At 35.1% G+C, this 17,481-nt stretch overlaps 2 protein-coding genes and 1 long non-coding RNA gene across 5 annotated transcripts; 1 reads left to right on the top strand and 2 right to left on the bottom strand.

Moving 5' to 3' along the window:
* Positions 1 to 135: 135 nt before the first annotated feature.
* On the bottom strand, positions 136 to 1,838 carry LOC141334362 (uncharacterized). The gene is made up of 3 exons (XR_012355548.1): positions 1,565 to 1,838; positions 511 to 570; positions 136 to 393 (listed from the first exon to the last, which is right to left on the bottom strand). It is a non-coding gene; the product is annotated as an uncharacterized lncRNA (long non-coding RNA).
* Positions 1,839 to 2,031: 193 nt separating this feature from the next.
* On the bottom strand, positions 2,032 to 10,582 carry LOC141335544 (N-acylethanolamine-hydrolyzing acid amidase-like). 2 transcript variants are annotated; one of them, XM_073841045.1, is made up of 11 exons: positions 10,299 to 10,582; positions 8,921 to 9,085; positions 8,697 to 8,820; positions 8,246 to 8,336; positions 8,088 to 8,164; positions 7,801 to 7,973; positions 7,379 to 7,441; positions 7,204 to 7,270; positions 6,195 to 6,223; positions 3,827 to 3,893; positions 2,032 to 3,004 (listed from the first exon to the last, which is right to left on the bottom strand). In XM_073841045.1, exons 1-11 carry the CDS (start codon positions 10,472 to 10,474, stop codon positions 2,993 to 2,995), a joined length of 1,044 nt encoding a protein of 347 aa, XP_073697146.1. In that variant the 5' UTR covers positions 10,475 to 10,582; the 3' UTR covers positions 2,032 to 2,992. The 2 variants fall into 2 exon arrangements, with proteins under 2 accessions (XP_073697146.1, XP_073697147.1); XM_073841046.1 differs by lacking the exon at positions 7,379 to 7,441.
* Positions 10,583 to 11,669: 1,087 nt separating this feature from the next.
* Positions 11,670 to 17,012, top strand: LOC141335280 (flavin reductase (NADPH)-like). 2 transcript variants are annotated; one of them, XM_073840691.1, is made up of 5 exons: positions 11,670 to 11,795; positions 12,336 to 12,497; positions 14,043 to 14,244; positions 14,357 to 14,521; positions 14,628 to 17,012. In XM_073840691.1, exons 2-5 carry the CDS (start codon positions 12,360 to 12,362, stop codon positions 14,783 to 14,785), a joined length of 663 nt encoding a protein of 220 aa, XP_073696792.1. In that variant the 5' UTR covers positions 11,670 to 11,795; positions 12,336 to 12,359; the 3' UTR covers positions 14,786 to 17,012. The 2 variants fall into 2 exon arrangements, with proteins under 2 accessions (XP_073696792.1, XP_073696793.1); XM_073840692.1 differs by having other exon boundaries at positions 11,688 to 11,795; positions 12,333 to 12,497.
* The last annotated feature ends 469 nt before the right edge of the window (positions 17,013 to 17,481 follow it).

Raw genomic sequence — 17,481 nt, 5'->3', positions numbered from 1 at the left:
ACTGGTTTTGTGCTCTAGGGTCATATATATATATATATATATATATATATATATATATATATATATATATATATATATATATTTTTTTTTTTTTTTTTTTTTTTTTTTTTTTTACAGTGTACTATAAGTCTTATTACTCTGTGTGTAGTATGCACTACCAAACACCATTCAAACACACATTATTGTGGCCATAGAAGATGAATTTTGCTTACTTCTGGCCGCTGCAGACATGCATGAAAAAGAAGTTGAGAATGTAAATGAGCTACTTGTATATTGACACTGCACAGAAATAACTGACAACCGTGTTTTAATTCAATAGCTGCGAGAGATAAATAAGGTTTTTACGCAAGCTTTGCCGGACTGGTAAAAACTCACCTGGGATGGCATTTCCATCTGTTTTAAGAAGAAGAAGTCATTTAGGTCAAGTTATATTCACACTAAATAGTCTTTGAATAAACAGAACTCACACATACATACATACATACATAGCCATTCACACAAACATTTCACCTTTATCAAACCTTCTATTGAATTCGCTGTTTTTTGTGACACCACACCCCATGGCTTCTCCTAAAAGTAGAAAATGTAAAAGTCAGATTTTTAGCAGCACTTTTATTGAATTTAAATGCACAATTTTATATTACAATCACGTTACAATAATGTTTTTAAATGGTTAAAAAACATTGTACAACTGTAAAAAAATTAGTAATACCCAATTTACACAATACATTATTTATATTATACATTAAGTACTAAAATTTTCAAGCTTTTGACATGAAAACAGGCTACAGCAAATGTTGTTGGAAACGTTAATAAGATCCAGAGAGCGAGTTAATCTGGGTTCATTGCTCTCTTGCACTGGCCTCAATCCTTCTTATAGAGCAGACGATGTCAACAAGCACCTGTGTCTCTGAAAGCCCACAAGCGTCAAACCCTCAATGATGGCCCTGCTTCACTCTAAATCATCTTATTCAATAAAATTGTCTAAATTTAAGAACATATGAGTAACTTTTTCACAATTAATAAAAACATCAGAGATAAAAAAAAAAAAAGAGTCAAGAGATGAATGTAGGGTATTTTAAGGTACTTAATTCTTTTCAGGAAATCCTGAATGCCTGGGGATTATGGACTATGGGTTTATAGACTTGTTTGTGAGGAAAGGTTATTCATTAGCTCACCAGACATCACAATAATTCAGTGTAGAGTAACAGACATGCTCATTTTGAGGTTAAACCTCTTAAGAGAGCTGTTGACAAGCTCATGTGATGTGTGCTTTGAATCTTGCTCACAGTAAAGTGAAATAAGATACTATGCTGCTACTATAAAAAGTATTCTGCGAATCCAACAAAATGAATTTTTCTTTGTAGACATGATTTAACCTAATTTAATCCATACAAAATCTTCCCTGTTTAAAGGTTAAAGATTTCATGCCATAGATCACTATTAGTTTTAGTATTCAGTACCTTTTCTGTGAATTAAATGATGTGTAAATCATGTCAGCAAAATAGTGTCTTTAAAACTCCAAGCACAGCAAGAGATGACAAATCAAGGGGTTAAAACTCACCTGGAGGGTGTCTCTGCAAATCAAGGAAATCCCAGAAGCTTTATTTCCACATGTCACCCAAAGGAATGTATCCGCCTGGTGTATCCCATCAGTGCTTGAGTAAGTCAATGCAAATAGTAGAAACGCAAATACTCAAATTGTGAAGACACCAAGAAGGCATATTCACACGCTTCCCCATGCCCCCTGAAAATGTCCTGAACAAAAATCCACTATTTTCATTTAAAAACAAGAGAAGTCCTTGTGTCAAACTTCTGACGCCTTCAGTAGGTGTGTTTGTTTCTCTGCGTCTTAACAGTGTTCATCTGTGTAGTTGAATTAAGTGAACAAGCCCAGAAGGGATTAGGGTAATAGCTTGATGCAACTTGACTGGACTGGACTTTGTATAGAAAATGGCACTTTCCTAAAGGAGGCAGTAAAGTATAGCATATGTAATAAAAACAAATAATGTAAGACACAAAAAGAAATAATTTGAGGCGAGAGCATTTCTTGTATTGATTGTTTTGAGATTAATAACAGTGAATTTTAATATACTGTATTTAGTTCAGATCAATACAGTTCAATTAGTATAAGTGGGAGAATCCATCATACATGCTTTTAATGTATAAACTTTGTTTTATAAACGTTCAATAATGCATGAAATAATACATTACAGAAGTATACATTTGTGTGTTGACAAAATAGAGCATAGAAATGTTATTTCTAAAACTGTAAGTCACTAAATATTAACTTTTTGTTTATTGAACAGTTATTCAAGTCAATGACAATGATAATCAGTAGTAGATCTATTAAAATATTTTGTTTTTCCTATTTTTTTTAATACGTATGAGCTGTTTTGCATGGCTAAAAACAGATGGAAGCAGATGAGACCAGAAGCCAGACCTTAACTTTTCAAATGTGACCCTGGACCACAAAACCAGTCGCAATCGACAAAAATACATTGTATGGGTCAGAATGATTGATTTTTCTTTTAAAAATCATTAGGATATTAAGCATTGCTAAGGACTTCATCTGGACAACTTTAAAGCCGATTTTCTCAATTATTTAGATTTGTTTGCACCCTCAGATTTCAGATTTTCAAATAGATGTATTTCAGACAAATATTGTCTTATCCTAACAAATCATACATTAATGAAAAGCTTGATATATAAATCTCAATTTTAGAAAATTATGACTGGTTTTGTGGTCCAGGGTCACAAATGGCTGTGTCCAGTATTACGGGACAAATAAGGTGGATGGGCTATTTCTTTAAAACAAATGATTTTGCAGATTTTCTGATTTTCCAATATTCTACAATCCTACTTTTCAGATATTTAAATATGACTAATTTCTATTGTTATAAGCAGAAGAGATGTAGAATTTGTTGGGTATTTCAGAACTAAGCTGGGTGAAAATTCTGTCTGAGCTGGTTTAAGAGAACGGCTCATTCCATCACATGCACATCTGTGAACAGAAAAGAAAGACCATTAACTGTATTTCTAAATTATAATAAAAAAACCTAGTATCTATCTAGTATCTGCCATCAATAAGACAGAACAGTCACAGTTCCTTTACTAATGATTGCAAGAGACAAAATTTTCCAAAGCAGAGAAAGACTTGTGACCTAGTTATTCACACCAATTCTTGAGATTGCTTCTTGCAAAAGCTGGCAAACTGATGTCAACTGAGTGTTGCAAAATTCCTTAAATGTCACAATGATATCAGAGATGCTAGCCACCTCTTATATGACAAAATTGTGGTTTAATTTAATAAAAACACTTACGTTACCAAATCATCCAACTAGACTTCATTAAAAGGATAGCATATACAGTCAAACCAAAAATTATTCAGGCACCAAATATAATTTTTATATTTTTTACTAGTGGGTGCAGTTTGTTAATGTAAGTGAGGATAGCAAAATAAAATAAACTGTGACATTTCATACCAAAAAATCTTCCATACAGTGAACTACCAGTAAAATACAAATTCAGGACAAAACTTTTTATTTAACACCATGACTTGACCATGTTACATAACTTTATATCATGATGAATTTGTTCTGACACAGTTTAATTCTTGAATTCTTGTTATATTTTATTACCATTTTCTTAACTACAGTGATAATGTGAAAAATCTTAAAGGTGTCAGAATAAATTTTGGTTTGACTGTAACATGATGGTGCTAACATAAGTAAATTAATCTGGAGCAGCATATATTTTATGCAAATATGTTTTAAAAGTGTATCTTATGTTTTAAAAATCATGTAGTGTTATGGTTTGTTCTTACATCTCTGACAAATGTTGTGTACTTCTCAGGAGTGGCGGCACTCATGACGGTTGTATAAACAGTGATCCTGGAAGGAAGATCATGTTGGCATTAAAAAGCTTTATTACAGAAAGTTCACTGAAGACAAACCTCTTTCACAAACATTTAACCACCCCAAAACCTTAAACTACTGCATGTACAGTCAAGCCCAAAATTATTAGTACCCCTGGCAAATTCTGACTTAAAGTTCAACCAGCAAGTTTTTTTTTGACCAGAAATGACACAGGCTTCTCCCAAAAGATAATAAGACAATGTACAAGAGGCATCATTGTGGAAAAAAATATTTCTCAGCTTTCATTTACATTTGAACAAAAAGTGGCATGTCCAAAATTATTCATACCCTTTGCAAACTGTCACAGTCTATGGAAAAAATCCAAAGTTCTATACCACTCCAAATAGTCCTGTTCTAAAGCATCCTAATTACCCTGATTCATTGGGAACAGCTGTTTTAATCAACTCAACAGGTGAAAAACAGAAGCTCTCTGCTGTTGGTTTGTGGACAGTCATTGCTAAAACAAAGGAGCTCACTGAGGACCTGCGGCTGCGCATTGTGGCTGCTCACAAGTCAGGAAAGGGCTATAAGACCATATCTAAATGTTTTGAAGTTCCAGTGGCTACAGTGCAAAGTATTATTAAAAAATACAGGACGTTCCACACTGTGAAAAAGGATGTGGTCAGAAGCCAAAAGTGACATCTGTGCTGGCCAGGAGGATAGTGAGAGAGGTAAAAAAAGAATCTAAGGATCACTACCAAGGCCATCCTGATGAATCTGGGCTCTGCTGGTGACAACATCTCAAGGCAGACAGTCCAACGGACACTGCACACCACTGGGTTCCAAGGACACAGACCAAGGAGGACACCACTTCTCCAGACAAGGCACACAAAAGCCCGCTTGGCCTTTGCAAATGCTTATCTGAACAAATAAGAAGACTTCTGGTCTTCTGTTTTATGATCAAATGAAACAAAAATTGAATTGTTTGGCCACAATGATGTAGCCTTCATTTGGTGTAAAAAGGAGAAGCCTTCAACCCTAAGGACACCATCCCCACTGTCAAACATGGTGGTGGGAACCTAATGTTTTGGGGGTGTTTTTCAGCCGGTGGACCAGGGAACCTAATCACAGTAAACGGCACCATGAAAAAGGAGCAATACATCAAAATTCTCAACAAGAACATCAGGCAGTCTGCAGAGAAACTTGGTCTTGGGCACCAGTGGACATTTCAGCATGACAACGATCCAAAACACAGCAAAAGTGGTGAAGAAATGGTTAGCAGACAAAAACATTAACGTTTTGCAGTGGCCCAGCCAGAGTCCTGACTTAAATCCAATTGAGAATCTGTAGAGGGAGCTAAAGATCAGGGTGATGGCAAGGAGACCCTCTAACCTGAACGAGTGATCAAAAATACCAGTGGAGACATGCAAATAGCTGGTCAGCAATTATAGGAAGTGTTTGATTGCTGTAATAGCCAACAAAGACTTTTCTATTGATTATTGAGAAGGGTATGAACAATTTTGGACATGCCACTTTTTGTTCAAATGTAAATAAAAGATGAGTAATAACTTTTTCCACAATGATGCCTCTTGTACATCGTCTTATTATCTTCTGAGAGAAGTCTGTGTCATAGTTGAATAAATAACTTTAGGTCAGAATTTGCCAGGGGTATGAATAATTCCGGGCTTGCCTGTACATCAGTGTTCGAATTGTACTAAAGCTCTAGCTTATATATTACATATGAAACTGCAAACTTTTTAAAAATCGTTTTATGTTTTAATCGTTTAATAGTTTCAATGTTTTAGGACCTAATGGAGGGTGCCTTAATGCTTTTATGATAATTTTTCTTTCTTTACTGCATTACTGATGTGTTCTAGCTTGGTTCCAAATCTAGCTTTCTTATAAATCTGCCATTATACACTATTAATATTGTAGGCTTTGGGACAAATTGCTTTTGTCGCTTTGGAAAAAAAGTGTCTGCTAAATGAATATCATCATACGGTTACAAAGAACCAACTAGCACCACATGTCAATATAACAACTACAGAGATCAATGCTCAGACTGTTCTGACTTACAACTCAGAGGCTTAAACAATGACTGTCTGTGAAGTTGTGAGTGTGAATAGGCAGAGGTTTCACATGACTGACTTTTGCAATCTCTCCAGTAAATTCCTGCTTTGCATGGTTAGATACTAATATTATAACCTCCATGAGGAAGTATGATTTTATTTGTACTACTGTTTACCACATACGAGAAATGGGCACACTCTGTGAGGCCATTATACAACCATAAAATATCATGTGATGGGTAAAATGCGGCATTACTGTCCTACTTACCGATTACATACTGGATTCACAGATAAAACCTGTAACAACGAAAAACACTTCTTATCAAAGAAAAATATCCAAATTCAGAAATTAACTTTATACTGAAAACATTTTACATTTAAGATACACATTTTTAGTTCATTAAAGGAGAAGTTCACTTCCAGAATTCAAATTTCCTGATAATTTACTCAACCCCATGTGATCCAAGATGTTCATGTCTTTCTTTCTTCAGACACAAAGAAATTTAGGTTTTTGATAAAACATTCTTGGAATTTTCTCCATTTAGTGGACTTTAATATGGATCAATGGGTTGAAGGTCCAAATTGCAGTTTCAATGCAGCTTCAAAGGTCTATACATGATCCCAGCCGAGGAATAAGGGACTTATCTAGCAAATCGATTGGTCATTTTCTTAAGACAATAAAAGTGTATATAATTTTTAACCACAAATGCTTGTCTTGGACCAGCCTGAGCTCACACATTACAAAATCAGGTTGAAAAGGTTGCAAAGCAAACATGCTAAGAAAGTCAAATGCCCTTTACAAAAGCAAACAATGATGTTGGACGATTTTAAAGTTGGAGGTGAACATAAGATGGAGTTTTCGCTCTACTTTTCTGAACCGAAGTACACAAATGAAGAACTAACCATGCATTTTCAATGCGATTATGTAATTCGTAAATGGAGCATTTGTGGTTAAAATGCTAAGATAAGACCCTTATTCCTCAGCTGGGATCATGTAGAGCTCTTTGAAGCTGCACTGAAACTGCAATTTGGACCTTCAACCTACTGATCCTCATTTAAGTCCACTGTATGGAGAAAAATCCTGGAACGTTTTCCTTAAAAACCTTAATTTCTTGTTGACTGAGGGAAAAAAAGACATCTTGAATCACATGGGGGTGAGTAAATTATCAGGAAATGTTCATTCTAGAAGTGAACTTCTCCTTTAACAATGTAGGGCAGAAGTAAATACCATAAACCAATAACAATACTAGCCATCCAAAATGAATTTGTTCATATACCTTATACAGAGAATCCATACTAATATGGTTCTGACCAGTGGCATTCAATGCTTTCATGGCCACATCTCTAAAAAAAAGACCAGGAAATGTGAGTAACAATCCTTAAATTGTTTACCTAAATAATCAATCATTTTTGCTTTCATTTTATTGATAAAAAAATGTATTGTGTGCTTGCCTTCGGTCGTCTCGTTTAGGATCGGGTAGCCAGTGATCATAATTGGTTTCAACTCTATACCAGCTAAAATAATCAACAGTAAAAATCACCACCTTATTTTTCAATGCAGAAGTAAGCTGTTTTCTGGTAATGTGTGAGACTTCATAAGTCGCCGTGAGTAAATAACGAGAAGAATAACAAAGTGCAGTAAATGCTAAAACTGTTTGGGATACAAACTATTGTGCTCATAATTAAGATAATACATTAAAATAATATGGTAAGACACACCAGTGTGCAATATCAAGCAGCAAACTCGTACAGCTAAAAACAGCTGGAAGCAGATGACACCGGAAGCCAGACACATGAAATTTACAAACGACCATGATTTTGATTTATGACAACATTTTGATTTATGTCATTTAAAAATGATAGTTGGTGCTTACTTTCCAAGAAGTGGATCCAGAGGCCAGATGTCAGCTGATCCGCTCCGGTCTCTAGTGATGACTACACCCTCACCAGCACGAACACCACCCAAAATATAATAAACATCTGTGATGATCGGCACTTTGGCCAGTCTCACTACTGCATCCTGGAAATCCACAGCTGATTCAAGAGTCTAAAGACAATCAAAAATATACAGGTTTATTTAATGCATAAGTTTCTTAACAGTCAAAGGGTCATTGCTGCACCATTATATTTTTGAATTTTGTATACAATTTTGTTCGCTCACCTCTCGCACTAGCCAGCTAACCGGAGAACTTTTTAATAAAACTGCTGAAATTATATTCTCCCACCAATGTCCCTTATCTGTAGAAATATAGATTAAATTAAGACCACACAAAATTCACTAGACAATCTCTTAAAAAAAAGAAGAAAAAAAAAACCTACTGCGTTCGTTGCCAGACACTGTAAACTTCTTAGGGCTCTGTCCTGTCCACAGCCCAACATAACCAGCAAAAGTGGTTCCTCTGTATGCCACCTGTTGAGAAATTACTTTTAGATTCAAGTAGATAATATAATATTATATTATATCCACATTTTTCCTCAACGCATAAGTAAGCCAATGGGTGAGACTTCCAGTTCATTATCTGCTAATAACAGCATGCAGTAAATGCTAAAACTGCACTACAAACCAGTGTGCTCATAATTAAGATAATACATTACAATAATATGGTAAGACACACCAATATGCAATATCAGGCAGCAAAAGGAGCTGTTTTGTGCAGCTAAAAATAGCTGGACACAGGTGAGACAAGAAGCCACACCTATATAATTTACAAATGCCCACGCCCACTTTTACTGGAAGAAAAAGGTGGATAATAATATATATGACTAATACCTGTCCATTTTTAATAAAAACTACGTCTAGAGTAAGATTTCTGAGCACATCGTGGGGATAATCCAGGTTTCTGCCGTGGTATATATTGCCCTTTGTATCCTGAGTTACAATACTGGTGCAAAAGCTGAAGAAAAAATAACAAAGCAGCCACAATGAATGTTGGAAAACAAAAAGTTGACAAGAAAGGTACCGTACCAATAAGTCAACAGCTATACAGTACTTACGCAGATACTTCATAGGCAAAGTTCAACAGGACAATATCTGCAATGTCAGTGCCATAGAAGGATGCCATTCCCTGTATTTCTCCAGCATATGGCTGTGGGATGTATTTCTCCAGAGCCTTCACTATAGGTTTAACTGCTTCATGAACCCATTTGGGAACAGTTGAGCTGTAAAAGAGGTTGTTTAAGATGTAAATGTGCTGTGGATCATTAATGACAATCACTAAACTTTAACGCTTAAGTTTTTCAAAAAGTTTTTTTTCAGACTTAACACTGTTAAGTGTTTCTTTTATAGCACTTTATCTATTTGTGTTAATAGATTTCAATTACAATACATATTTTTAAAAGCCGTTTCTCAAAATGTCATAAATCTCCACTTCAATAGCACTAACACACACCAAACTTTACATTTTTATTCCTGACTATATTCTGAAGGTTTTAACAGAGTGACTTGTTTATATAGATAATTTGCTTGATTTTATAAAACATTTTATTCCCATAAAATGGTCAAAAAATATAGTGTTTCCTGTCTGTTCTAAGTTTTTTTTCTGAATTGTGTTATCGGATCCAAATGCAGGCTTTAATTAGATGGCGTGGTACACAGACAGGGTCAATGACCGGCAAACAACAACAACGAGGATAATCCAAAGAGTAGTCAAAACACAGGCAGAAGGTCGGGGCTGGCAGCGATAATCAAACACGGGAAGGAGTCCAGGAATCAAACACAAGGGAAAACAAACACAGAAAGAAACGCTCGGAATAATGACCATACGGAACAATAAGACTTCGCCCGGAAGTGTGTGTGTCAGTGGCTTAAATGGATGAGAGTCAATGTGAAACAGGTGTGTGCACTGTGCAGCAATCAGTGCAGTGGGAAACGAGGAGCAGGTGTGTGCAGTGATTGGTGCAGTGGCTTGTGGGGAATGAAGTCCAGAATGTGTTGCGCAAGAGTTCATGATGACAGGATAGACCACATACGTGACCGCCTCGTTTGCATTTTTAAACATGGCGTTTTAGAAAACTTGTAATGCAAAAAAATGTTTGCAATTATCAAAGTAATAAATCAACTGGGTAAGTAAAGTGATAACTATAAGTAAAAAAATGTACCCTATTCATCTGCAGTGTCTCGCCTTAAAAAAAAGAGGGGGGATACCAGGAGCGCTTTATTTTTAACACTTGCATTTTTATATGCGTTGCAAACGTAAACATTTGGTGACACTCTGTGATATTTGATTACAAATTCTTCTCGTAATCTTGTTTAACTTGTCAGCAATGTAGGGTACAATAATCAATTGGCTAACATGGTTCTGGTCAAAGAATGCAAAACGAAAGCAACATTTTTCAAAGTTTGCGTGCGGGTATATGACTGTCTGATACTTACTCGATCACTTCAGCTGCGGCTTTTCTCAAGAAATCGATGTCATAGAGATTCTTCAGCGGAGCCCATCGCTGATAGGCAGGCGCGTCCAGACTGATGTTTACCACTGGAGGAGAGAAATCAGCTGTCGATACGCAGAAAACTGTCACGCCGAGGAACAGACAAATCTGTAGCTTCATGGTGAATATTGAACACTAACTGTCCTTGTGATGGTGACATTTGAATATGGAAACCAAAGAGTCCTTCACACTCTACCCAACTTCTGTATTTCAAAACAAGGAACTGAAGTGATTGTTGTGACAGTAACACATTAACCACAAGGGGGAGTGATGTCCACTCTTCACGCACACTATAGCTTAACTAAAGTCCCTTTTTGGTTTATTGCAGTGTGAAATCAAATAAATGTGCTTCACGCTTAAAGCTTTGTTGTGAATAAAGGTTTTGTTAATCATGAAGCGTGGTCCGTTTTTGGAGATTCTCATTGGTTCCCCATTTACAGATTTCTGTGGTCGCACACTGAGGAAATGCAGTATTTATTGCAGCACAAACACATACATGATGAATCAGATTTTTAGCACTGGATGGTCTAGTTACCTGGTGAAGATGACAAAAACTTGCGCTCAATTCTTTATTCAGACTTTATGCAAATTTCAGCATGCTGATTCGTTCAACAGAACGTAAAAGAAAAATATATAGGCTAATCAAAAAAATTAAGAAAATGTTTATTAAATTTCAAACAATCTGTTTGTCTGTCTATCTATCCACCTATCTGTCTCTATCTATCTATCTATCTATCTATCTATCTATCTATCTATCTATCTATCTATCTATCTATCTATCTATCTGTCTATCTATCTATCTATCGTCTATCTATCTTTCTGTCTGTCTGTCTGTCTGTCTATCTATCTATCTAGTTGTCTTTCTATATACATGTCTGAATATCATTCTATCTATCTATCTATCTATCTATCTATCTATCTATCTATCTATCTATCTATCTATCTGTCTGTCTGTCTGTCTGTCTGTCTGTCTGTCTGTCTGTCTATCTAGCTGTCTTTCTATATATCTGTCTGTATATCATTCTATCTGTCTGTCTGTCTGTCTGTCTGTCTGTCTTTCTATCTGTCTGTCTAATCTGTCTGTCTGATTAAAAACATACGTTTAAACAAATAAGCATAACTGCTTTTACTGTAAGTATAATAAAAGTTACGATAGTTGATTAAATCTATATCTTTTTCTACAGCTTTCATTTAAAAAAATAATAAACACTAAGACAAGTTTATTGTAATGCCATATATTAATAGTGTATATAACAATTTATTTATTTATTTAGAAACATCCGTTTGGACTTGATAGGACTCTTGTGTGGAATACTCGCGCTGCGCATGCGTTCTCGACTCCACAAGGGTGAAAGTTATATCAGCAGATGTTTGACAGCAGAGAGCGCGTGCATGTGTTTACTGTTGCGCTAACACCCACACCACCAGGAGCGATTTTAGAGTGAGTTTGCTAATTGTTATGAATATATTTACTTATATGTAGATTTTGCGATCCATGTAAAATGAACACTGTGCTTTTTGCACACCAATGCTGCCGATCATCATCGTATTTACACAGTGCGCTGTCACTATATAACATGCGTTATGTCACTTAAGTTTGTTGTTTTCTTTGTTGTGTTTTGTGCGTTGACGAAAGGTTTAAATGTTTCATTTGATGATGCTCACATTCTCAAGATTGTGTAATTTACAATATCTTCCCTTGGCTTAAAAACACTTTCAGTTTTAATCCTTCCACAGAGACATTTAATGTCGTTGTCCTTGACCCCATAGTAGAGTCTTGCAATAATAAATGTCATTTCCGGACATTTGGTAAGCAGGTTATATCACAAATAGAAGATAGTACAAACAAAACTAACTTTTCGCGACCTTATGCGCAAATTCCTCTAAGACCCATATTTGCAGCCCTATCTCTATGGCGTTGTGCAACGTGTGTGGCTATATTGTGGCAGCTGTAACTTTGCATATGTTCTTGCTTTAGCAGAAATAGAAGGTTCTGCACAGATTAATGATGAAGATTGCTGTACTTGGCGCGACTGGTCAATCTGGACAGCAGCTGGTGATTCAGGCTCTTCAGCAAGGACACTCAGTCACGGCCGTCGTCAGAAACCCGGGGAAACTGACTGTAACACACGAGAACCTCAAGGTAAATAGAAGAGGAAAGTTCAAGCTCAACGTTATATATTGTTATTCTTTTGAAAAGCATGGTGAAATTATAAAATACTTAATTTATATTTGTACATTGTTCATGAATTTGCTCCCAGGTGTAATAATGGGTTGGACTGGAGATTCACAATATGCATCTGAATGCATTTTACAAGGTCCTTCATGACAAAATGAATATTTTATATAAAGTATGAGTATAATAGTATGAGCCATTCATTAGCTCATGTTTTCTTTCTTATCTAGTTGCTCAAGTCTGCACAATATGGTAAATGGTGAAATTTCTTTTTAGTTTAGAATTTTAAAAATATTATAATATAGTCACCAAGGTAAAAAGTTGTAACTTTTTAATGCATAACTTTGTTTTATCTTTATTTTAGTTGTTATATGAGTCTTTGTAGAGTATCACTGTAGAAGACGGCTAAAATTTAGCATGACGGTCACAGGGGTGGCATAAAATTTCTCTGTATTTCATTTATGGGTTGATATCATCACATGATTTGTTTGCCCTACGTTTTTTGCAGGAAGTAACGATTTTAAGCACATTTATCCAGACACAGCAATGCCAAATAATGATATGATTAAAGGATTAGTTCACCTCCAGAATAAAAATTTTCTGATAATTTACTCACCCTCATGTCATCCAAGATGTTCATCTCTTTCTTTCTTTATTCGAAAAGAATGGTGTTTGAGAAAAACATTTCAGGATTTTTCTCCATATAGTGAATTTCGATGGGGATCAATGTGTTGAAGGTCCAAATTGCAGTTTCAATGCATCTTCAAAGGGCTCTACATGATCCCAGCCGAGGAATAAAGGTCTTATCTAGCAAAACAATCTGTTTTTCTCTAAAAACAATTAACATTTATATACGTTTTAATCACAAATGTTCAACTTGCATTAGCTCGAAATCACACATACGTGACTTACGCAGTAGTACAGACCCAGTGTTTACAAAGCGAACATGCAAAGAAAGTCAAACGCCCTTTACAAAAAAAGGTAAAACAATGTCAGAGAAGAACCTACCTTTTTTTTTTTTTTGGTTCTTCACAGATGAAGAACAAACCATGCATGACTTTTCCAACGTGATTATTGCAGAACTAGCGCAAGATGAGAATTTGTGGTTGAAATGTATAAAGGTTTTTGTTTTTTTTAGAAAATAAAAGATCGTTTCACTAGATAAGACACTTATTCCTCATCTGGGATCATGTAGAGCCCTTTGAAGCTGCTTAGAAACTGCAATTTGGACCTTCAACCCATTGGCCACCATTGAAGTCCACTATATGGAGAAAAATCCTGGAATGTTTTCCTCAAAAAACCTTAATTTCTTTTCAACTGAATCTTGGATCTAATCTTGGATTACCTAGCGGTGACTAAATTATCAGGAAATTTTTATTCTGAAAGTGAACTAATACTTTAACAATAAGATGCTTGCTGTTGCAGTGCAAATGTATAATATTTCATGTGTTCCAGTCCAGTTGATGCACATTTTAACCATGTACTATTTAACTGCTTACCCTCGTGTGATAGGTGGTAGAAGCGGACATTTTCTCAGAAGACAGCCTGAAACCTCATTTCAAAGGTCAGGATGCTGTATTATCCTGTCTTGGCTTTCCGATCTCATATTTTTATGGAGTCACTGGCTACACCCAGTCTATGAAGGCGGCATTAAATGCTATGCGTGAAGTCAAAGTCAATCGAATCATCACCATGACCTCATGGTACACTGACCGTAAGTTCTGTTATTATGTGTGGTTTGCAAAACCAAAGGGCCTTTATCTCAGTATTTTTGGTCTGATCATTTGTCTGGTGTAGTAATTGGATTGCTATGACACTCTTCACAGCTAATTCAGGCACCAATTCGTCCTATCTCATCCGCTTCATGCTGCTTCCCATGATTAGAAGTGTTCTGAACAATATGTACGAAATGGAAAACTTTCTTAAGCAGACTGAAGACATCAACTGGACTGTTGTCAGGCCGCCTGGTCTCAAGAATATACCAACAACAGGTGGGTTTTATTAAAAAAATAATAATTATTGGAAGTTATTGCTATTAGATTACCACAAGCTGTATTTTTGTACTTTGTTTAATGTTTTTTTTTCATTGTTTTGAAGCCAATGAGTTCCTCACTCATGAAGGTTATTATGTCCCTGATGAAAATGGTCTGCCAATCGGCCAGTCTGTGTCAAGAGGAGATGTGGCTCGTTTCATGCTCTCTCTACTCAGTAACAATGCTTGGATGAAGAAAGCTGTTGCTATTATCACCAAATAATCATTTTATAATTACAGTTATATCACTTGCCAAAGAGCTTTTAATTGTTTCATTCGAATTGATCAAACATTTTACATTTTAAATCACACTACAGCAGTTCTGGCAAAGACTGTCAGGCTAGTAAATAATATGCTAATAATATGTTTGTCATAAACATATTTTTCAAATATTGCTTATATTTTTTAAGGTTTTAAGGGGTTTCTCAAAACCAAAGTATGGTTAGCAGAATTGCAAGAAAAATTGATTCATAAAACCCAATGTTTTGGACCTTTTGTGAATGGGTGTTGACAGTGAAGAGCAAAGAAATAACAGTTAGCTGCATGCACTCTTTTCTACTCAAACATACTGTATATGAATTGCAAATTGTGAATTATATTTTTAACAAGGAAGCTTTTACTCATTTGTAATTATTTGTTTACTAATATGAAGCCTTAATGCGCAATCGTTTATGATTCAACACAAAACACATCGTGTTGTCCTTTCCAACTTGTCTCATTAATATTTTCACAATATATTACTGAAAACATTATAAACATTGATAGGAAAAATTAGTTCTTGACATTTTAAACTATAATCTTGTCTAGCATTGTATTTTGCATGCACTTCAGATGGTCTGTTATTATTAATTTCTTTGTATTTTATTTTTTTTAACTTTTTTAATATTTTATGTATTACATATATTTTTTTCAGTACACTATATACAGAAGTAACAGTTTATGTGGATTTTATGTAGTTACTCTACATTTGAACTTTAATGTTCAGGTTAAAATAATGGCTATAGTTGAATGTTAAATGGTAGGCTATATATGATATCTAACATATTCAAATATATATTACAGTTTTTTACAGACGCTAGGACACATTTCTCAATACTTAGGCCACTTTTGCAAAACTCTTCACACAATTCTCCTAACTGACTTTCAGCTTGGCAAAGCAGTTCATTTCACATTCAAAGTGCACTACAACTACCAAAACACTTTATTCAGGTCTCAAATAAACTTATTCTTCCAGAACACTAGCAAAGGTTGACAGCCGACAAACACACTTTGTCACCCACAAAACAATGACCTAAAAAACACTAACAACATGTAGCATTACACAGTGTTTTCTTGTGTAAAACAAGGAAACATCTGTTTATAATTGCAATATATATTGTTTATAACTGCAATATATGTTACTGGAATGAATCAGACATGATGCAGAATTCGTCAATATTTTATGTTGTTTATTTATTTTTTATTTTTTTGTACTAAGTAATTCCAAAATACAAGAATTTGTATACACACCATCAACTGATACAGATAAAAAAGTAATGCTAATCTACTGCATTTTTAGATTTGAAATATGTTTCAATAAAATATTGCTGTTGAATTTTGCTGTCTTGTTCAGTTTTGCATTATGTTATTGTTTGGAACATAAGTTTAACAGTTTTGAAAACAGTATGTAAGCATGTGCAAAATGTGCTGTACGTACAAAGATTTTTGGCAGTTGTTGTGTCTGAGTGAGAAAAGAATTCATGAAATTTGAGAGATGTAGTCATTGAATGCATTTTGTGCCAAAACAATGATAATTGATCCTCAGTTTAGCCTACATAGACTTCTGTTGTGCTCACTGTGTGAAGAGTTTTGCAAAAGTGACCTAAGTATTGAGAAATGTGTCCTAGCGTCTGTAAAAAACTGTAAATAGTATATCAACACACTGATTTTGGCCTACTGTTAAACTATAGCTCTAAATGTGATCCATGTATGAACATGTAAAAATGCATTACTCAAGTTACTAATAACAAAATATCTTTAGAAAGGAGCTGTAGTTCCTTACACAAACGACTAGAAGGCTCTTCACAGTGCTAGAAGTTTTTGGATCTACTGGTTTGCATTTGATGAAACAACAGAAATATGGTTTTTGGGAACCAAATAGTTTTGGTGAACTTTCTCTGGTTGTTTGTTGTTGTGCAGGTGAATGAATTAAATTGTTCTTTAATAAGATGCAGTCTGCCTTGAGTTTTATGCAGCGGGTGTGAACCGAGTGTATTATGACCACACGAGCGCAGTGTTGCACTGTTTTTACCCCTTGAACACCCTGCCTATATTGAACATGTCATTAAATCTTATATTAAGTGGCATAGGATAATAGCTGTCCAGTAAAATTAATAAAAGATCAGTGTTTTTATTTATTTTGTTATCGTTCATATTTTGGCAATAAAGCTACGGTTAAAAAAAGCTTATAACTGTTTTCTTTATTTCCAGAATAAAAATTTCATTGTAATTTCCTCACCCACATGTCATCCAAGATGTCAATGTCTCTCTTTCTTCAGTAGAAAAGAATTGAAAACATATCAGGATTTAACGACGTGTCATGAATCGGCCATATTGCTGCTGAAAATGATCAATTATTATCATGTTTTGGTGTGTACTAATCGGCCGGACCGGGAAAAATATTTGGAGCACTTTAGACTGCCAAAAGTTATAAGAATTCAAGGATAAGAGTGCAAAAAACGGTCTGAGGAACAATATAGGCGTTTGCGGTTGGCCAAACTGAACCAGGATTTCCATTGCAAGAATCTTGACAACGATCGTGTTTGTTCTTATTTCCGGTCAGGCAGGTGAAATATTATTACTGTACGTACGTATCTTTACCACCTATTCACTTTAGTTTGTGCACTTTCCTTAAGTCCTTCTTTATATGATATAGCAGCT

Source organism: Garra rufa, chromosome 5 (genome assembly GCF_049309525.1).
Source record: "Garra rufa chromosome 5, GarRuf1.0, whole genome shotgun sequence".
In the NCBI taxonomy this organism is placed as follows: Eukaryota; Metazoa; Chordata; class Actinopteri; order Cypriniformes; family Cyprinidae; genus Garra; species Garra rufa.
The sequence above is the reverse complement of the archived record's forward strand: the minus strand, read 5'-3'. Positions and strand labels throughout refer to the sequence as shown.

What these genes read in the sequence shown, in the direction of transcription:
- LOC141335280 (XM_073840691.1), top strand. Translation starts at nt 12,360, where the DNA reads ATGATGAAGATTGCTGTACTTGGCGCGACTGGTCAATCTGGACAGCAG. An exon ending in TAACACACGAGAACCTCAAG is followed by an intron (nt 12,498 to 14,042) that starts GTAAATAGAAGA and finishes CTCGTGTGATAG; the next exon opens with GTGGTAGAAGCGGACATTTT. An exon ending in GACCTCATGGTACACTGACC is followed by an intron (nt 14,245 to 14,356) that starts GTAAGTTCTGTT and finishes CACTCTTCACAG; the next exon opens with CTAATTCAGGCACCAATTCG.
- LOC141335544 (XM_073841045.1), bottom strand. Translation starts at nt 10,474, where the DNA reads ATGAAGCTACAGATTTGTCTGTTCCTCGGCGTGACAGTTTTCTGCGTA. An exon ending in GCCGCAGCTGAAGTGATCGA is followed by an intron (nt 9,086 to 10,298) that starts GTAAGTATCAGA and finishes CCTCTTTTACAG; the next exon opens with CTCAACTGTTCCCAAATGGG. An exon ending in CCTAAACGAGACGACCGAAG is followed by an intron (nt 7,271 to 7,378) that starts GCAAGCACACAA and finishes TCTTTTTTTTAG; the next exon opens with AGATGTGGCCATGAAAGCAT.